This window comes from Aplysia californica, unplaced genomic scaffold, assembly GCF_000002075.1.
Source record: "Aplysia californica isolate F4 #8 unplaced genomic scaffold, AplCal3.0 scaffold00464, whole genome shotgun sequence".
NCBI classification, from domain to species: domain Eukaryota; kingdom Metazoa; phylum Mollusca; class Gastropoda; order Aplysiida; family Aplysiidae; genus Aplysia; species Aplysia californica.
The window spans coordinates 469,950-492,582 of record NW_004797734.1 but is presented as its reverse complement, the minus strand read 5'-3'; the positions used below and the strand labels follow the sequence as shown (position 1 = coordinate 492,582).

At 41.6% G+C, this 22,633-nt stretch overlaps 1 protein-coding gene across 2 annotated transcripts in view; it reads right to left on the bottom strand.

Moving 5' to 3' along the window:
• Positions 1-15,504: 15,504 nt before the first annotated feature.
• Positions 15,505-22,633, bottom strand: part of LOC101849557 — an 11,056-nt gene continuing 3,927 nt past the window's right edge. Inside the window, exons 1-4 of one of the 2 annotated variants that reach the window (XM_035971576.1) lie at positions 19,146-19,496; positions 18,442-18,618; positions 17,946-18,088; positions 15,505-17,322 (exon numbers count right to left, since the gene is read on the bottom strand). In XM_035971576.1, coding sequence (XP_035827469.1) covers positions 15,570-17,322; positions 17,946-18,088; positions 18,442-18,618 — 2,073 coding nt within the window. In that variant the 5' untranslated portion in view covers positions 19,146-19,496 and the 3' untranslated portion in view covers positions 15,505-15,569. Of the gene's footprint in view, positions 17,323-17,945; positions 18,089-18,441; positions 18,619-19,145; positions 19,497-22,633 lie in introns of those variants that run through there. The other variant, XM_013086403.2, reaches the window with a different exon arrangement.

The following is a 22,633-nucleotide window of genomic DNA, read 5'->3' as shown; positions in this document are numbered from 1 at the left end:
GAGAGAGAGAGAGAGAGAGAGAGAGAGATTGTGATCAACTGACGGGCTGACGGATAATGACAGGGAGAAAAAAAAATTCTGTGTGTGATACGGACTGTACAATTCTTCAAGAGTTGTATGTTATAATCTAGTTTAAAAATCAAAAAGATGCGTAAAACAAGAAGAAAACGTGTCCGAGTAACATACAATTATCAAACATACCAAATTATAAAGATAATCTTTCAAGATGCTAAAATATTTAATTATAAGAAATGGATAAAAAAAACAACAACTTTTAAACTGAATTTAAGATATATGATTGCATAATTCTAAGCGTGTGCCATAACTAACTTTATGTGTAAGGAATAGCCGACACAAAAGAGGGTCGATGCCAGCTTTATCTGATTGCTAACAGTATGTCTTGGTCTATAAATAATATTATTGATCACAATAATTTTGTTTCCTGGTTTTCACAAAGTGGAGCGCACAATGATTTCAAATATTTTTTTTTAAAAAGAGAGAGAGAGAGAGAGAGATAGCAGCACCCTTGGAGGTATGACCGCATGCATGAGCGTGGATAACCTTTGAAGGGTTGTTTTTTTCTTTTTTCAGTAAAGTATGCTATGGAGAGCAGCGTTTTTAGTCCCTTATTACACTCCAGAGGGGGGTAGTTTATCTTAGTGATGACTCTTGTGTAGTAAAATTTGTTGTTGCTTTGTTTGGTTTATTTTTTAACAGCAGAATCTTAAGTGAGCCGGAATTATTGATTGTGGGATCTTAGATGAAGACTAGATCTACAACAATAGAATTAAACCGAGTATAGTTCTATCTAACAAGACTCAAACTCTTATCCACCCCACCCTACCTTCTCCCCTCATCTGATATGGTTTGGTGTTTCTTTAATATAGAAAATATTCATCATTATTGTTGTTGAGTATTGATTTCATATTCTAATGGAGCCTCTAGATATTTACATTTAGACTACAGGAGCATCTAATTTGCACACACAAAGGAAAGCAATATCTTTAATTAAAATGTATAATATGTATATACATACACACACATAATAACTATATATATATATATATACACATAATAATTACATGTGTATATATATTTATGAATAAGAATACTTTTAAAAAATTGAGTATCTCGGTCTTTCTGCTGGGGTGTTGTATCCCTTTCAGCCTGGGTTGGCTTTTGGCATGCAGCGCCGGAGCCAGCCTCTAATGAATATTAATTATCTAAATTGTGTTGCTGGGGGCATAGAAACACTTTCATTCAAATTTTTTAAAAGGAAAACAACTTAACTGTGAAAACTTCGGTCCACTGCAGAATCATATCGGTTCTTACACTTAAATACAACACAGATGCAAGGCATTTTTACTAATTGACTTGCCTTATCTCAAGGACCTCGGAATAAAACCTTCTTCTATCTAGATTTCAGTGCCTGAGTCGGGCATTCGCGCAGCGCAGGTAGCCCACAGTTCCGCTGCGAGAGAGGGCTCCTATCAGGCGTGCGGTGCCGCCCACAGAGCATCCTCCATTACTTTTAATCTCCTTGCCTAGGGCCTATAGACGACATTTTCCTGGCCTAAAATTAACACAGTTAAATTGGAACATATAGATAGGCCTAATATTATTCCACAGTTCAGCTATTTCTTTGTTGTATTAACTTGTATTCTTTAATAAACAAAAGTTTTTATTTTAAAATTTAAAATAAAGATCAAAGGTGTAATATTAAATGCATCCTGCTGTCCCCATAGGATTATGCGATGCGGCCGCGTTTTTTCACGTAATTTTGCAACATTTGCACAATTTTGGGTTCCCCGCGTTTTTTCACGGTTTTTTCCTTTTTTTTTTTCACAAAACAATTAAGTTAATTATTAACGCCTCGCCATGTGACTAAAGGGAAATAATCACCGTAATAAGTCCCATTTAAGTGAAAACTTGGTTACTTCCCTTGTTAGAAGATCTTGGTTATGGGTTGAGATTTTGTTCCTTGAGCATATCGTTCAATTTTCCAATCCATCAAAAGTTGTTGTTCTCATGTCTGCTGATGTTTCATGTTTGACAGGTGTCCCTGGTTTTAGTAATGTGCCAGCATCAGAGGTCCAGATGTCCTTTCTTTTTCTTATTTTTTAAAACATTTTTCTTTCCCCTACAATATTATAGAACTAGATCTAGATCTACAGCTGAAAGTTACAGAGATTATATTTTTAGGTTGTTGTTTTTTTTACTGATGTGTATTGCTTTCTTTCCAAATACACAAAAAATTACTGATACTGATATGTTCTGTTTTAAATTTTTCTGTACATAAAACATGAAAATCATGAACATTCGTGTTGAAAAAGTGCAAAACATTTCGCGAATGGTGTTACGGTAACTTGCATAATTTTTGCATAATTTGGCTTTTTGGGGGGCATAATTTGGCCATCTAAATTTGCATAATTCTACGGGGACAGATCTAGTACAGGTTCTATTTAAATTTATGCATTTATGCACATTTTGGATGACGTCAATAATTAGGGGGTTGGGGAGTCTCCTGAGAAAGATGACAGAAGATGGCAAGGGGGTGGGGGTGGGAGGTCATTTTGGGCCAAATTTTAGCTGACATAATTTGTAAATGGTCCCCCAATGACCAGATTTTTGCCTAAGTTCGGCTCGTCGAGGGTCCCTCAGAGCACCGACCATAAATAATACATTACGTGGTGTATTGTCGACACAGACAGACAGACGGACAGGCAGACAGACAGACAGACGGAGAGGCAGGGGGACAGACAGACAGACAGACGGACAAATGGAAAGACAGACAAAACGGACAGAAAGACAGACAAATTGACAGACAGACAGACAGACAGACAGACAGAGCACCGACCATAAGCGACATTGCCGACCCTGTCACAGTGGCTAGGTGGAGTCTCGGGTTCTCACTAGGTACACATTCCTTGACCTTGACAACATTATTTGGACAATTTAGGAAGCAGGCTTCCCTGATCATTATTGTGTCGATGTGCTTCTCAAACAAACAAGCAAACAAACAAAGAGGGCTCTTTTTCTGTTTTAGTAAAAAAATTTTCAGCGCTCGTAACTGCATCAGGCCATACGAGCGCCTGAAGATTAGAGGTGTTACAAGAGTAAGAGAGTAACAATTTATATAAAAAAGAAGAAGGGGAGATAAGGACGATCGACGTTTGATAGGAAAGAAGAAGTAAACCACACCAGAGCACCCGCTAACCACCTACGCACAGACTGACAGATAAACAGCCAGACAGAAGGACAGACAGACAAATCGGATAAGATGTTCTCTGTGAGGGCGACAGGCAGACAGTAGACAGACGGACAAACACACTGGATAAGACGTTCTCTCCGAGGGACAGAGACAGACAAACAGACAGACACTGGGGGTAAAAGTTTGAAAAGACGTTCTCCATGAGCGACTGGCACTCGGGCCCGGAGCACCGGGGAACAGCGACTTTATTTTTAAAAACAGGAAAAAATATGTCCGGGGAACAGCGATTGCCCTAAGCGAATACCTCGTCGTGATGGTATTGATGATGGTATCGATACACCCGCGGCCCGACAAAAAGATTTTTAAATAAACATTTAAAACAATGTCTAATCGTTAAAATAATATCAAATTCGGAACCAGCGTGTCCAAATTAACGAAATTACTCGCGGTTGACCGTTTTTCTTGCTGGATTTAGAAGATCACAAAAAGAAGTATTTTATAATTATAGATTCTACCAAGATTGCATCTTGTAGTATTTTCCTATCATGAAGAGGACAGACAACAGTCTCTTTCAACTGATCTCATGATAGACCCCCCCCCCCCCCCCCTTCCTCACCGTGAAGTGACACGTGGGAGGCTGTGACGCAAAATTCCTTTGAGGTTTGCCGCCGCGCGGGATTAAACTTTGCTCGCAGAATTTTCAAAATGGAAGTGTCTACGTGCTCCCCGTTTGGGGTCTACGTAGTCATGATGTCTAGGTGGACCCCAAAAATATTGGATTGTGATTGGCTCGTTGAGCGAGCGGTAGTTTACATTGGTTACAATGCAAGGCGGTGGACTAGAATCTAGATCTAGATTATCTACACAGCGAGCTGTTCCCCAATGTTAGAATCCATCATCGTGAACTGAAGTTAAGAAAAAGTGGCACTCCTGTAGGCCCGTTTGCACTAAATCACACGAATCTAGATCTAGGCCTAGATCTAGATCTAGAAATCTAGATCTAAGTGCCCCTGTAGTAATTAATTCTTACGTGTTTCGTATTTAGATCAAAACTGAATTAAGATTAGATCTATATATCTATATCTAGATCTATATCTAATCTAGATCTAGATATCTAGATATAGATATAGATATAAATATAGATATAGATTATGCTGTCTATCTAGAATCTTAAATCTAGAGATCTAGAGTTCTAGATGATCTAGATCTAGATTTATAGATCTAGATCTAGATCTAGAAATCTAGATTCACTCCCACAATGGCCGTCATGTAAACACACGGGACCGCAATTATACAGGAGTGCCGAAACCGTGCACCGAAAAAGAAGCCGTTTGAAACTATAGTAGACTCCAGGCCTACAGAAGCAAGTAGGCCTACTGTTGATAATTATGATAGTAGACCTGTGAATCAAGTTGCATGATAGGCCTAGATTCTAGCCTAGATCTAGTGTGTCTCCGCCAATTCACAGGAGAGTAGTCAAGAGTCGCTCTTTGGTCATTCGCCCACCACTAGATTTAAATAATCTACTTTCCGAACTGCACGCTCTTGGCTGGGTGCACAACAAAATCTACGTTTATTCATTAAATACTCTCTCTCTCTCTCTCTCTCTCTCTCTCTCTCTCTCTCTCTCTCTCTCTCTGGGCTAAAATAAATAAATTATAGATCTAGATCTAGTAACACTAGATCGACACACCGCCCTTGCATTGTAACCAATGTAAACTACCGCTCGCTCAGCGAGCCAATCACAATCCAACATTTTTGGGGTCCACCTAGACACCATGACTACGTAGACCCCAAACGGGGAGCACGTAGACACTTCCTTTCAAAATAATTATCGCAGCTAAAAACTGATTTCATTTTCGAAATCGGCGTATCAAAATATGCAAAGTGGCTCACGTGGAACCTGATTTGATGCCATATTTTAAAACTTGAGCAAACTTTGTTTTTCAATTGTCTATTTTCAATCTAAAGTTAGGTATCAAGGTCACCCAGTGGGTTGTAAGTGCATCTGACGTCGAAGTTGCTAGGACTACACACACACTGCACATTAGCGGGAATGACTAGTGAGAGATATTTCCCTCGTCAGCTGGCCCCTCTTCGCATCATGTTATTTACGCGAGATCGGTGACGCAGTGCCTCAAAACTATGTCACGCCGTACATTTCATAGTCTGTTCCTCTCAAAGTCACATCCCCTGGTTATTTCCTATAGGGACAGAAGGAGGAGCGAGGAGTCATCTCAGTCAACATGTTGGAAGTAAAGTAGTATGATTTGAAGTTGGTCAATAATGTGCGCATAATTAATCAATTCAAAAAATTTATGCTCCAGTGAAGGAAGAGGAAGCAGAGTTTTTTTTTTACAGTTTTAGTCAGAGTTTTACGGCACTTGCTGACGCTGCGTTGCAACAATAAGGTCATATAAGTGTTGAAGAATAGATGCGTCACAAGAGAGTTACATACATAAAACAGGAGGAGGAGGAGAGATAAGGACCATAGGTGCTTGGATATGAAAGAAGGAGTAAACCACACCAGAGCACACGCCAACCACCCACGAAGAAGAAGAAGAAGAAGAAGAAGAAGAAGAAGAAGAAGAAGAAGAAGAAGAAGAAGAAGAAGAAGAAGAAGAAGAAGGAGAAGAAGAAGAAGAAGAAGAAGAAGAAGAAGAAGAAGAAGAAGAAGAAGAAGAAGAACAAGAACTAGAAGAAGAACAAGAACAAGAACAAGAAGAAAATGACAAAAGAAAAAGGAGTAGAAGAAGAAGAATAGAAAAGATTTGGCGTATTGTGCGCACTAATGCAATTCGATGCGGGCCAGGAATAAGGAGTGGGGACGTCACCAAGAAAGGTCAATAATTGTAGGCTACCGACAGAGAGGAAACATGCAGTTATGTATGTTTTGAAATTTTAATCAAAATATTTACTAGAATTACTAGAATGTTCTGACTCCATCTTTCATGTGTGGATGTGGGTATGCCGTGACAGTAAAGAAAGATAAATGGTGTTTAAAACCCATTCAGACAAACCCCTTTGTTTAATTTACAATGAAAACAATAAGGCAATTCCTCGGTTGTGAGGAACAGACTATTAGTTGTACGGCGTGAAACTTTTACCGGATGGCTGACCCCAATCTCGCCTAAATCGAGGAGTGACGCGTCTCTACTTTTTTGTCTCCGACATTAGGCTAGATATCTACTATCTACTACTGCACTGTCACCGTACTGTGTACAGTAGGCCTATGGTGACTTGGTCGAAAGAATTTGTTATTTTCTTTATTGAAATGTAGAGGCCTACAGATCCCTCGAATGTCTGTGGACGATTAAGTCCAGAGACTACAATAACAAATTATTAAGAGAGGGCGTAGGGAGAGTTTGTGCCATTAGAATTTTGCAACTAATAACGTCGTGGGCCTCTTTTTTAATGTTTGTTAATTAACAACACACAGAATGCAGGCAAAGTGTTGCGTAGAGTCATCCGGCTCAAGAAAAAAGGAATCTCCCCAAATTTAAAGGGAATTGGACACTATAAAACGGAACGTTTAAACAGAATATGGAGTATAATAAATCTGACAGTTCTACTATACGAAGAATGTAATACGATTTATCGCTGAGAGTAACTTGGGCTTTACATATTAACACTTTTTACGGCAACCTATTTATATCCATTTGACCGACATCAGGATATAACACACCCGCACGTGTATTATACAGTGGATTCCAAAAGAAACTTGACAATGTATTCACCCAATAATCGGGTTAAAGCCTTGCACTACCCACTCATACAGCATACCAATTTAAAGCTAAATAAATTCTGCATCATCTGGCACAATAATATTTCATCTTAGTTAAGAGATGCTCGAGATAATACTATGGCCACTCAAAATTGACCTTACACAATCAGGCTTGGCAAAATTGTGCGAAATCACATAAACGTTATCTTCACGCGTGTATTGGAGACCATCAATATTGATAGAATGAACATACATTACATATCCAATGAATGGAGAATTTGTTTCTCTGCAATAAACAATATTTAATGTCGATAGTTTCAATTTCAAACAAAACAGAAAACAAAGCAATCACAATTACCTCAAAAACTTGGGACTAAATTTGAAATGTGCTCATTGTTATTTTGCGTAGGAGCCATTGGTTTTGTGTAGTGCACGACCCCATAGGGCATCGACTCTGTTAAATTTTGGACAATTATCAGTCACTTTATCCCAGATGTCACTGACGGTTGCAAACGAAGGGTCTGATTTGGGAGCAACGTCAATTTTCTTCAGCTTCTGTTTCTTGGGATTTCCCATACCTGTAGGATTCATATCGGGCTATTTACTGGTGACTACTCCATCGTTGATATGATATAGTTTTCCAAGAATTGTCTCGTGATAATATTGGTCCAATTAGAAAGTGATTTATTTGTCAGTTTGTTTGGTGATTTTTGAAAATTGTATTTGTAGGCCTACTTTGTCGATACACACACCTGCATGTCTGTTTAATAAAAATAAAACCAATTATAAATGTATGTGATTGTCTCTCTCTCTCTCTCTCTGTGTGTGTGTGTGTGTGTGTGTGTGTTCGTGTGTGTGTGATCATGTGAGTAAGAGTGTGATCGTGTAGGAGTATGATAAACCAATCATTGAGAAACAATACCAAATCGGAAAACAAAGATGAAACGGAGAATTGCAATCGCTGCATCTAAACTGAAAATGATGACATCCACCTGAAGAGGACTATGCAAAGAGAGAAAAACAAAAGTTCAAACTTTAAGAGCATGCTGGAGACTGTTTTCAAACTTGCTACTGAGCTGACAGCATTTTAAAATAAATTTTTGTTTACAATTCTCCCTGTGACATCTCCTTATTAATTTACGCTGTGATCAACTTCTCTCTTTTTTGTTTCTCCTTAGGAACAGATTGGCGGGAGATTTGACCGAGCTTTATTAAGCTTACTGAAAATTGAAAATCGAGACGAAATGTAACATGTTTGGTCTAATTGTATTCGATACTGTAGGCGATTACTCCAAGTTTAACTGTAACAAAGAATTATAGTAAAATACTAGTCGCTGTTCCCCGGTAAAATGATGTCATGAGTCGCTGTTCCCCGGCGCTGCCACTCAGGCCATCTGTGTGCAACAGAGAAGGGTCTTCCCACTACACCACAGGGGTTCCAGTTCCCCAAGACGGCACTGCGACCTCTAGTTTAGTTTTAGTAAGAGTTTTACGGCACTTGCAACACAATAAGGTCATAATATAAGTGCCGAAAACAAAGTGTTACAAGAGTAACGAACACACATAAGAGGGGGGAGTGATAAGGACGACAGATGTTTAATAGTAATAGGAAAAGGAATGGACATGCGTGAATGATCTTCCAGTCTTTGGGGAAAGTGCGTAGGCCTACACACTGGCACACACCTGGTCATTAAAATGTATTACATGTATTATATAAACGTGCTTTAAAAAATGTAGGTCTACATGTATGTATGTAGGTGTTCTAAAAAACGCCTCCCTCAACACAATTTAGATCAGTACAGCAGAAAGACTAAGATTCTCGATTTAAATTACAGTAGAAACATAACAACAGGCCCGGTAATAACAGGGATCTTTTAAATCCCTGGGTTTTTTTTACTCCTCTATTAAAAGTTATCGGCAATAACAGGGCCTTATCAGAGCCCAATCGGGTATAGCAGGGACAAAGGCTCGTTAACAATGTGTAAAAAGTGTGTGTGTGTGTGTGAGAGAGAGAGAGAGAGAGAGAGAGAGAGAGAGAGAGAGAGTAACGCAGTGAGGGAGCAAGCACACCCAGCGGGTGAAGCGAGAGAGGGCTACGGTGCGCTGCAGACTTTGATCTAGCCCTAAACCTAGCTACACGCTGGCGTAATGTGTCATGCACAGGCCTGCCAACTGCCACATGGCCAAAACACCTGTTCGTGGGAACTAGGGGCAAGGGAAACTACCCAAGAATAAATACAGCTGGATTAGTCCACAAATGCTTACTTCCCTAGCATTTCTGATTTAACAGGGATCAGATATAGCAGGACTTTTTCTCTGGTCCCACCATCCCTGTTATATCAGGTTTCCACTGTACACAAAACGGAGCACACAGAACACAGTACAGTCCGTGCCGGCTATAAGCACGCCGGCTTAAAGCACGTTTTGGACTCAAGCACGCTAAACGGCTCTTACTGAATTTTTGCTATATAAATTACACGCCTTTAAGCACGGTAACTTCGGCTTCAAGCACGCTTCACTACAAGACAGTCAATACTTTTATGATGACCCATCGAAGTTCGAACACAGTCTACATCGCAGCAGTGGAGTGTGTTAAGAGAAACACAGAGAACGCAAGTGATAGAGACACACACTCACACGGGCGGAGAGGAAGACAGAGAGATGAACACAGCCGCGCGCGTGGATATAGGATCTAGCCTAGGGCAAAGTTACACACTGACTAAAAAAATACAAAGAGAGTCAGGGAGACGAGAAAGGGAGGCTGGCTGCAATTTCACCTTTGACCCTCGCTATCCGATAATCCTGATTGTGTATCAAGCGCGAGGTGAGATGAAGGCGGTGGTATGAATGTTGCACAGCGGGCAGTGGTACGCACAGGCAGCGTGTAGGCCTACTAGTGTGCTGTATCGTGACTGGCCGTCTAAATTAAGTTTTCATTTCCCATTCGACCACAAAACAAAAACAAACAAGCAAACAAAAACTACCATGGCGGGTAAAAATAACAGTGCACACTTTTGCAGGACCGCTATAGGCCTACTTACAAACAAAGGGAAATAGCACGGGAAATTTTCTACATGAAAATCTCTGGATTATGTCTACTTCACACTCAAGCACGCTTCGGATTTAAGCGCGCTTATGCTTTTTCACGATGACCGTGCTTAAAGCCAGCGTGGACTGTACACAAAACGGAGCACACAGAACTCAGTGCATGTACACAGAATACAGCACATAGAACACAGTACCGGTACACAGCATTCAAAACACAGAACACAGTTTTTATTTTAGTATGAGTTTTACGATACTTGCAACACAATAAGGTCATTTAAGTGCCGAAGATTAGAGGCATTACCAGAGAGTAACAAATACAAAAGAGGAGGAGAGATCAGGACGATAGATGTTTCATAGGAATGAAGAAGCAAACCACACCAGAGCACCCACCAACCACCCATTCACACAGAACACAGTACACACAACACAGCAGACTTTGTTGATGTTTATTTGCATCTAGAAAACAAGGCTGTCAAAGACAATCACGTCTCATGACACAAGTGCCAACGAAACATTTCCGCCGCCAGAGTTTGCCGACGCTGTTGAGAATTGTCCAGTTTTTGTTGATAATTGTCCAGTTTTTGTTGATAATTGTCCAGTTTGTAGCATCCGCCCGAATGTCTCTTACGATTCACCTCTCGACTGTAGGAACTCACTGAAGAACGGCAAACTCAGCGATAGGTGTAGCGCTTCCCCCCGACCTAACCCACTAAGATCATGTCATAAGTGGTGTACAATTATTCACAAACAGGGGAGATCTCACGCACATGCACACGACAATCCTTTTCATACACATATGAAAAAACTACAATAAACATACAGATACATTTTGTACATTAATCAACACATAGACAAAATCAAAAACCTGCACACACCTGTACACACATGTACGCATGCACTCAAACACACACACACGCACACATGCATGCGCACACACACTGTCACTCCCACCCACCATCATCCGCCATGTTACCTCTACAAGTACACGCAGGTCACCAAACATAAATCCACACACTCAAACTTTCCAACAAAACCCGTTGTCAGTTTCCCAAGTCAGCTTTGGTCGGTTCAGGAATCATAGCTCTCCAAAACACCTGGGAAAACAGAATTAAGAAAATATTGTAATAATAAAATTTCCAGTAATTATTTTAATTTCCTCCGACAAACTACAATAACATAGGTCAAACACAGAAGACTCGAAATCACGCATCCGTCGAACTGTGCCTGAGGTACCTTTTTTTTTTTTACCTTTTATCTCTGTAAGATATATATCCCTCGAACTACGGATCCTTCGAACTACCGAGGTCGGTCCCGACGAATTCGAGCTATCCATGTTATACTGTACTAAAACTTTCGCATATTGAGGGGTGCAAAGCACATCGGACCATCAACATTCATAGTCATTGTACTCACTGCAGCGAGAGAGTAGGACAGACAGACAGAATCAAGGGATAGAGAGAAAAGTAGGACCTACCACTACCAGTGACGCATCCAATGAACCACCCCCACAGACTACAACAAAAGAACCCCCCCCCCCCCCAACAATAACCCAACTTGAAGTTGTAAACCTACATCAGTTTCCACCTTTCACTCTCGTAACACTAACACAAGGCAAATGACTACATTATAAATATATATCATATAATAATTACTAATTAGTCAGGCACACAATGCCTAGTAAAGTTCAGTTTGTGGCCTGACGAGTCACTTTTGATCATGGTTATTTATTCTACCACACCCGCCACCACCACTTACCTTCCTTTCCTGAGCACTTACCCCAACACTCCCCCCACCCCAACACTTACCCTCCAATCTTGAAAACTTATCCTCCTTACACTTACACTCTTTATCCCAACACTTAGGCACCTTTTGTTTTGTGTTAGTAGAGTTTTTACGAAGCCCGCAATTGTATAAGCTTTAATAGTACAAAGTCTGCTTCGACTATCAAGGCACCCCGCAAATAACGGGTCACAAGAGAGTGACAAATAAAAAGATGTAGAGGAAAAAATGACGATAGTAAAGATTAGGAAAGAAAAAGCAGCAGTTGCCTGCTGCAGTTCAGGCACAGATGAGCATAACATTGTTGAATTAGCCCATTTACAATTCTACTGTGCATAAGAACATGGTAAAAGTCTCCTCTTTGGGAATGGCCTAAGGACGGGGGGGGGGGGGGGGGGGGGGGGGGAGCTCCTTATGTCAACACTTACCCTCCAGGAAAGAAAAGCAATCCTTTGTGTCAAAAACTGTGTCTGGAAAAAAAAGGAACACAAGAGTCAGTCACAGAGGTGGAACATATCTCAGGACATAGAGGTTCAACATATTATATCACAGAACATAGAGGTTCAACATATTACAGAACATCATGGTTCAACATAACACAGAACATAGAGTTTCAACATATCACAGAACATAGAGGTTCAACATATCACAGAACATAGAGGTTCAACACATCACAGAACATCATGGTTCAACATACCAAAGAATATAGTCAAAATAAAAAAAAGCTTGACATTATATCACAGAACATACAGGTTTAAGAACACTAGTACATGTTTTAAATACAAAGAATTTAATATACAGTGTAATGAGATTTAATATGCATTACTGGTATTAAGACAAAGAGTTTGGGACCTGAAAACTGTTCTCCTTGTGCATGTTTCGCTATGTGAAAGCTAGACTGTATTTTTGACAAAACAAGGCACACTACAAGCATACTGTAAATAAGTGCATTGTGGATCTCACCTAAATGTTTCCGCAGGACAGTCTTCTTCTTCTCCCTCAAGGTCCGGGCAGCAGCTTCCTTTGCCAGGCTCTGAATGAACAACTCCTGGGGACAACATGGCAAATGACATCAGAATACTGAGTAGGTATCTATAAAGCTTAAGATTATTATTGTTTATGTGAGTGAGTGTGTGTGTGTGTGTGTGTGTGGTGTGAGTGTGTGTGCACCTTGTGAAACACCAAACCAATGTGCCAGGATCAGGACAATAAAGATGTACCTTTTCTTATGTAAAATATGTAGGCTTTTTGGTACATTGTAACTCTATGGGGTTTTTTTCAATGTGTAGGTGGTTTTAAGCCCTCATCGAAACTATTAAGACCATTTAGGAGGCTGGCTTCCTACCATACCTGTCAGGGCCAACCCAGACTGAGAGGGTACAGTGTAGTGTCCTCGACAAAAGAACCTTGCGATACTTGAAAATATTCTCCCCACTCGGGAGACAAACTTAGGTCTACTACATGTGACAGCAAAAAGACCTAATGACTACACCACAGACGCCACTTGTATTGGTCTAATGCCTCTTCCAATACTGTAACTGAAAGCTTGAAAGTGAAAGTACACTAAAAAAAACACGGATAGGCCGAAAACACAGAAGACTCGAAGTCAAGCATCCGTTGAACTGTGCCTTTGGCCCCGTTTTTTTTCTTTTTTTACTTTGTCTTCGTAAGATATCCCCCAGACTACCGAGGCTGGGCCTGACAAATTCAAGCTATCTGTATAAGGATATATGATAGGCCTTGTAACTTCTAGCTAGATCTAGATCTCGAGTACTGACTGGGCATTTCAGCCCTCTAAGAATTTTTTCTTCGATTTCAACGTTGTGAGACCTCCAATCGTTGTTGACACACGGGAGACCGGAGACCACATAAAAGAAGCAGAAAAGCGCCCTCTATATATGATATTGGCAGTGGAATGTAACTATTTACAATTTTTTTGTGAGTCACTTGGTCAAATTTCATTTTGCATTTTTGGCTCGTTTTCGGCTGGGACCGGACGAGTCGGTCGGAGCGGTCCAGAAAGGTTGGCTACCCATTTGGAAACAGTTAATTTTAGTAAGTGTTTACAGCACTTGCAACACAATAAGGTCATATAAGTCCGACAGATTACAGGTGTTACAAGAGAGTAATAACACAAAAAAGGGGAGATGAAAAAGACGATAGATGTTTGATAGGAAAGAAGGAGCAAACCACACCAGAGCACCCGCCAACCACCCACTTGGAAATGGTCTGGGAACGTTGGCCACCTTGAATTATTATTTATTTTTTTTTAGTAAGTTTTTTACGGCGCTCGCAACTGCATAAGGTCATATGAGTGCATGACACATTAAACATTTTCAGTTGGTGGGAAATTTTGAATGTAGCCCGGGTGGCAGCCGAAGCCTACTCTTATCAATTTTGGACCACCAAGGGATTTCTGTCGCAATCCAGGTTCGAACCCAGGACCAATTGAAAGAGAGGTGAACACCTTAACCTCTAGGGCACGAGAGCTCCCACCTACCTAGAATTATGTTAAATAACACCCATGTTTATCTCTGTAGTGTGAATAAAAACCGTAAGACTACCTTTACATCCAAAGTGATAAATATTCTGAGTCAGGAGTATAATTAGGACACTCAAATCATTGATGTTCATCGTCATAGTTTCGTAATAAGGAGTAGAGACATTTTGAGAAAAAAAACGATAAAAAGACTCCACATCTGAGAGGGACAGAGAGAGAAGAGACAGAGGTAGACAGACAGAAGACACTTATGACTTTTATGTTTTTTGTAAGCGTTTTACGGCACTTGCAACACAATTAGGTCATATAAATGCCGAAGACTAGAGGTGCTACATCAAGAGAGTAACAAATATGAAAAAGAAGGAGGAGAGATAAAGATGTTAGTTGTTTGATAGGAAAGAAGGAGGAGCAAACCACACCAGAGCACATGCCAACCACCCACATAGCAGACACTAAAAACAAACAGACAAGTGGACAAACAAACAGAGTGACCGACATATGAATTCTCTTCATTCTCTTTTAATGAATGGAACAACAATGTCTTTTTTAAATAGTCAATTAAAGTTTGTAAATTTTATTCTTGGCACAGGATAGGGGATATTTACATTTTAACAGAGAGGCAGACATCACATACAAAATCAAGCTCCTCCAGGTGCTGATCACTCAACCCAAGCACATCTACACTTTTTACACATTTCTTGTGAAACCATCTCTCACACACGCATAACATCCCACCCACGTTCTGGCCTCTACATTCTTATAATACTGCCATGGCACCCACAACATTCAACATTCATTCCCATTCACACGCCCGAGACAGACATCACTCACACTCACCACGTCAGACTCATTACTCAAATACAAATGTGTCATGACGTGGTGGAATCAGGGGCTCGTCAATTTTTATGGAGTCATTTGTATCATCTTAAACTTAAAGCCTGTTTATTTCTCTTGCTTTCGATGAAAAAAGTACTAATCTCTCAAAAATAGAAGTTGATTGTTTGCGATCGAAGAAAATCGGAATAGTCCGGTATCATGGGTTAAATTTAATTAGCGAGAAAATAACAGCCAAAGTTTGGTAACTTATACAGCCTGTGAGTCCTGGAAAACTGAAAAAAACTCTGCCAACTTTCAGTAAAATTCACAGGGAAATCTCCTTTTATAAATGGACATTAAGAGTTGAGCCAAAAAAAACAACAACAAAAACAAAACAAACAACAATTCGGTAAAAATTGCCAAACTTTAGGAAAAATGCTGCTTACTTTGATTTCAATATTTTGACGGGCGCCTGATTTCACCACGATACCTCATATCTCTGCTTCACCCTCACTGCTACTAGAGCTACTGCTTACCTCCAACCTCAAATGTTTTGCAGCCTTCCCCTTTCCTTTACCTCTCTTTTCCCTCATTTCATCCATCTTTTTCCCGCTCTCCTCAGCCCGCCTTTTCTTTTCCTCAGTCTTTCTCTGCTTTTTTTCTGCATGTTTTCGTTTCTTCTCTTCTCTCTTTCTCTTCTTCTCCTCTTTGGCTGCTTTCTTTTCTCCCTTCTTCTTCTCCTCACTCAGATTTGCCTCTTCCATTTCTTTAAAATATGTAATTGTCTCCTCACCGGTTAAAGTCGTATTTGGCACAACCTTTTGCAAAACTTTTCCTTTCCGCACAGGCACATGAGGGGTTTGGGAAATCAGGAAATCATCGATGTTGAGAGATGAGACAGAAATGGCGGCAGACACAGGGTGGACAGAGTTTGATTCTGCTGAAGCGGTCAAAGAATGTCTGTCATTACCAGAGGTGGAAGGTTGAGGTGAAGAAAAAGACGTGGAAGGAGGGCACTCGGCTGAGGTGAAAGAACGACACTGAATAGGACAAGACAGGGACACCTCTGCAGTGAGAGAGTCACGAGAAGGACTAGCAGAGGGAGATGCCCTTAAGGATATAAGTTTGTTCTCCTTCCAAGCAGTGTAGAAAGGATCGTCCACGAGGTCGTATCCTTCTGCAAAACGGAGAGCAAATTTCATCTTTATCTCGTCTGTCATGATCGACTCCAAGACCCTCAACTTTTCTGCAGGAGAAGGCGAGGAAGGAGTCTTCAAAGGGGCAGCTGACGAGGTTGATGGTGACGCAGACGGTGCTGATGACAGAGAAGGAGAAGAAATAGGTGGCACAGGAGATGAAGTTGACAGAGATGATGTTGGGGAGCCAACAGGAAAGTTGGAAGCCATCATCTTCTTGGTATTTAAGGCAACTTCTTTGCAGAGGGGAAAGAGGCCAGCCCTTCTAAAGCCGGCCCTTGCCACCTCTGCTGTACAAGATTTCGTATAAGCTTCCTTAAATACCAAGGCAAAAGTTGATTTTGTCACAGACATCCCAGGATTTTTTGTCTGGAAGTCAAAGACAGCTTCTCCCCAGTGGTGTTTTAAGCTGCCAAAGAAGGATAGGTCAAGTGGTTGCAGCAGATGAGTGGCATCTGGTTGAACACAGTACAAAACTATTCTGTTCTTCAAGCAAATGTTACTCGCCTGTTCGCTTTTGTGGGTACTCGACCCATCCACGAAGAGAAAGACAGGCCGTTCCACTCCGCATTCATCCAACTCTTTCACAAACACACGTTCCAACCAATCTGCAAACAACTCACCAGTCATCCATCCATTTTCACTCAACCCAACAGAGCAGTCCTGGAAATGTTCTGTTTGGTTCACAGTCAACCGCTTCCCAGGAAATACAACAAATGGGGAAATAAAATGGCCAGTGGCTGACATGCAACATAATGAGGTGATTTGATGTTTTGTTGAAGTGTTAAGATCCAGATGTCCGTCTGTTTTGCAAGATTTGGGCACCAGTACTCTCTTGGACTTCAGGCACAATTCGAAACCAGACTCATCCGCGTTGTACCAGCGGGCTGGCTCGTTCAACAAGGAAGGATCCTCCTCCTGGATGAATTTCTCCAGGGCCTGGAACCAGTCCTCCACTTTCGTCGGGGTCACAACTGCCTGCTCATACCCCAGAGCACTTGCATACCTCTCCGTGAGCTCTGGGTGGCGTTTCAGGTAGTCATAGTACCTGTGAAAAAGCCGTGACGTTATTGACAAGTTTAAACGGTAAACGGGGAGGGGGGGGGATAACATGTTCTTATGCACAGTAGAATTGTCAATGGGCTGATTTATCAATGTCATGCTCATACTCTGCCGGAACAACATTGGGGGAACTGCTGCTTTTTCTTTCCTCATTCTTACTATCATCCTTTTCCTCTACTTCTTTTTTACGTTTGTCACACTCTAGTGAACTGCAATTTCCGGGGTGCCTTGATAGTCGAAGCAGACTGTGAGCTCTTGTTGAGGCTAGAGAGGTGAGCAGAGTAAGCCTGATTCCCCATTTGGACTTCTCTGTTGACATCAGTCCCTTGGCGCTCATATGACCGTATGCAGTTGCAAGTGTCGTAAAACCTAACTAAAACTAACTGACAATTTTAAAACGTTAAAGATGTGACCAAAATGCTAATACCATAATGGAAGGAGGATTCAACCGACATCGATTCTGAATTTCTGAGGAGAGTATAAACTTGCAGCAATGAAGTTGCAAAAGAGCAAAGATACTGTAGTTTTAGGGAATAAAATTAAAAACCCCTTGGGGTCAAGTATACCATCACATTCAAATATGACGATGTCACAGAATAATTGTCTCACCAACTTTTCCCTGGTTTGTTGTTGTTTTTGAATCGCAGCTGCGGTTCATGGAGCTGGTTCAGGTAGCCCTGGATGCTGGTGAGGAAGTCCTTCCTTGTTCGACCAAAGCCAGCCCTCGCCATATTGATGGCCCATTGAGAGAACTAGATTACAAAAGAGAGAAAGAAAAGAATGAGTTTAAGACAGTTGACAAAGAATAGTTTTGATTTGGCCTATAGGAGGTTAACCACACAACAGTCACACCATTGATTATGATTACCACACAACAAGTAAAATGGTAAGACATATTTGCTTAAAAGATCACAAAGTATAATAATAGATCTTTACCGACCATAAAGACAATTTTTCTTTTGCTTACATCACTCTGTGACAACAAGGACATTATATTGACAATATTTGCACATCATAACCTGGAACTTAAGTCATTAATCAGATACACTGGGTATTCTCTCTCTCCCTCTCTCCATATACCAATAGTATAATATGTTACAATTACCTTGGTTTCTTCCTCTGGTGTCAGCAACGTTTTTGGTGTTTTCTCCAGAGGAATGCGTTGTGCAAGTCTGTCTTGCAGAGTTGACCTTGGGACGGCAAACTGCTTGCTAGCAGCCCGAATTGGCATTCCGCCTTTGACGGCTTCATATGCAGCTTTAAGCTTTGATTGTCTGTCCATCTGATGATAAAATAAAATGAATAATATAAGGCAGCTGTTGTTAAAAATTGTTAAGACGAAAAAGAAAATGGCATTATAAATATTAATTCAAAAAAATTTCCCAGCCCCCATTCACTCATCAGTCTCATCCCAATCACCCCGAAAACCAGTCATTCAAACTATGACATCTATGTTACATTATTCTGTCAAATAAAAAGACACTTCAAACAACTCCATAAGCTTGAAAATATATTTTTTTAAAACATTGTGCATGTGGCTAATATGTGCCAACTGCGTCCACAAAACTCGGCCAACCCCGGCCGAACAACCCGGACACATAATATTTTTAGTCTGGTTGACTTGCCTTCCTACCACATCACTCCTAATGCAAGAAGGGACTTCCCCTCGTTCCCAGAATAGACAAAAAAAAACTCCCTTCCGTCCCAGGTCATATGACGTAGTAATATAGCATCAGTGCATGCCTATGCCATGACCTTATGAGTATGCATAGCTCCTGTTATGAAGATGATGAAAAATGGTGGACTTACCTTTCGATTTAACTGGCTCTGTCGCAAAAATTCAGTGAAAACGGGCGGTACCTATTTTTACCGAGATGTACAGAGATGGTCCGAGAAGTTAATAAAAACTCAAAATTCGGACATAGTAAAAGAATTGTTTTGAGGAAAATAACCGAAAAACAAAACAATTAACCCGATAAAGTTAATGCCGAAAGCCGCGCTGAATTTCATTTCCATGGTCTAGATGCCGTGCATGTTTTTAGCCCCACTGATAGGTGTAGAGAGCTGAACAGAGACGAACGGAATTTTTTGCCTAGAGCATAATTACGGTGCTCGCAACTGCATTATAAGGTCATATGAGCGCCAAGGGGTGGATGTCAACAGAGAAATCCTTACAGGGAATCAGACTTACTCTGCTCATCTCTCTAGCTTCAGCAGCACAAAGTTTTCTTCGACTATAAAGGCACCCCGGAAATAGCGGGTCACAAAAGTGTGACAAACATACGAAAAAAGTAGAGGAAAATGACACCACTGGGGAGAAGCTGTCATGGACTTCCAGACAAAAAATCCAGGGATGTCTGTAACAAAGTCAACATTTGCCTTGGTATTTAAGGAAGCTTATACGAAATCTTGTACAGCAGAGGTGGCAAGGGCTGGCTTTAGATGGGCTGGCCTCTTTCCCCTCAGCAAAGAAGTTGCCACTGCAAGCGTGCTAATGAACCAGCTGTCAGGAAAGCGGCAGCAGAGGCTACAATTCGATCGCTCCCCCTGCCCGATGTAGAAGTCTGGACTGACGGTTCAGCTAAGCACGGTACTGAGCATGGAGGAAGTGGAATACCGATCAAGACCGGTGATACCGAACTCAACCAACGTGTACCCGCGGGCTGGTATTGTTCCAGCTACAGGGCCGAGCTTGTAGCTTTCGACACAGCGCTGGACATGCTTGTTGCACTACATACAGCAGGCAGCCTTCCGAACAATGTACGCATCCATGTATACACTGATTCTAGGTCAGCAGTCATGCGCCTCTCATACGGCCCTACCAACCAATCGTGGCCTGCTCGATCTGGCAGCATCTGGACACCCCCTCCCCCTGTCAACGCTCTGAATGTTCCATCCACTTACAGTGAATTCCAGGCCACGCTGGACTGGCTGGGAACGAGGAAGCAACAGCTCTTACCCAGATTGACACGCCAATCGATTTCTCTACAACTAAAGCCGCCATCCACCAATCGACCCGCGCAAAGTGGAAGAGAGAGGCGAAACCCAAACTGCCGTTTGCCCGGCCGCCATCATACCAGTTTGAGGCCTCGTTCAGACGACAGGACCGCCGGCTTCTCTCCCAAATGAGAACTGGTGGAAAATCGCCCAAGCTGAGATCATATCTCCACAAAATTGCGCCAGATCCATCCTGTCGAGCCTGCAAGGAGGAGGACGAAACTAAGGACCATATGTTCCTGAGATGTCCCGCCAGCTATTGTGCTAGAACCCGTCTGCTGGGACATTTCAGTAACCCACTTTCAGCACTTTTTAAGGACCCCTGGGCAAGTGTTGAGTTCCTGCGTGCTGACGGCATCACTGACCATTTATGAAGCCACAGCGCCAGAAGAGAGAGAGAGAGAGAGAGAGAGAGAGAGAGACAGAGAGAGAGCGAGAGAGAGAGAGAGAGAGAGAGAGAGAGAGAGAGAGAGAGAGAGAGAGAGAAAGAAATTACCTTAAATACCAAGAAGAAGATAGCTTCCAGCTTTCCTGTTGGCTCCCCAACATCAACTCTGTCAACTTCATCTCCTGTGCCACCAATTTCATCTCCTTTTCTGTCATCATCACCATCTACGTCACCATCATCCAAGACACGGTTATCACACCAAGTATGGTACTAGTATTTCAGGAGTTACTTCCCCTGTGTGTCATACAATTTAGATCAATTAAAAAGCAGTCTTGGAACAACTGTTCATGGATGTCACATGTGTTTAACTAGTGCTTGCCCCTACAGCACAACATTTATGTTCAAGTAATAGCTCAAAACATACGCATTATATAGGATCTATAATAGCCTTTTGTCATAAGAGGGCAGATCTCCTCTAGACCTAGCCAACATCTCAGTCCATCTCCATACATCTCGGTAACAAAAGGGACCCAAAATGGGTGAAAGGGAAACGACATGAAGCTTCAGCAAGCACCTAGGACACATCTGTCATTGGCCCAAATTGAAATATAGATATATGACATATTTCCGCCATCTATTTTTGTCGCCTTCCGGGGCTTCCCTCGCCAGTTGATTAGATCTCACGGTAACGGGCCCGCTTTGCCGCTTAGCGGGCGATGGGCTACATCACTATGTTTCTGAAACGCCGACTGCATGGGCTGTGTGTGTGTGTGCACGCACGCATGTGTGTGTGTGTGTGTGTGTGTGTGTATGTGCGCACGCGCTTGTGTGTGTGAGTGTACAACTTTCAGGAGAAGATAAATTTATGGTACGAGCATTGCTGAGAGTGTTATAAAAGAAATTAATACCAAAAACACGGTAAAAATCTAGTCAACAGTTACTGGCGAGGGAAACCCCAAAAAACAAAAATAGATGGCGCAAAACCGTCATATTTGGGCCAATCACAGAGGTGTGCTAGGTGCTCGCTGTAGCTTCATCACATGTAATCTCATAAAAGGGAAACAAAATGTGTGAAATTTTTTTACTTTTTTAACAAAGATTACCATTGGTTAATAAATTAAAAAGATTTCCCATCAAAACGAGTTAGAACAACACTGTTTAGGCGGTTGGCCGACTTGTTCGGACGGCCGAGGTGACCGGTCACTGGTACTCTATTCTATTTACACGGAAAGGCCACCTCTATTCTCACCCGGGGTGAGAACAGTGCAGTTGTAGGCCTCTCATCCAGGATGAGAATAAGGCTACCTCTATTCTCACCCCGGGTGAGAATAGCGCAGGCGAGTCTTTTGGCTATTCTCACCCGGTGTGCGTTCACCGTTATAGCCTAGATCTAGATCTAGGCCAGCCAATTTTGCGTTCACTAAACCACAGAATTCTACACAGTGATAACAGAAAAATTGAAGAATTCTGTGCCGAGAACAAACGTTCCATTACTACTGTTAGCCTATTAATTTCTCAAAGCGTACAATTTTGTCTGTGGGCAGTGGAGAGAGAGAGAGAAAGAGAGAGAGAGAGAGAGAGGAGTAGGCCTAGCGCGAGAACTTCCGGGCAAAACAATATGGCGACCCGCGTAGTTCGGCTCGATTCAAAAATTTAAATTAGCCGTAGCATCTTTGTAGACGACCAAATTAATTTACTTTTGTGTTTTAACATCATTTTTTAACTTTGTTTTGGTCAATTTGATCGTCCACACCGATAGTAGTATTCAGAAAGAGACAGAGAGAGAGAAGAGAGGAGGAGTAGATCTTGCGAGAACTTTCGGGCAAAACAAAATGGCGACCCTCGTAGTTCGGCTCGATTCGAAAAGTGAAATAGCCATAGCATGATCTTTGTAGTCGATAAAATTAGCTTT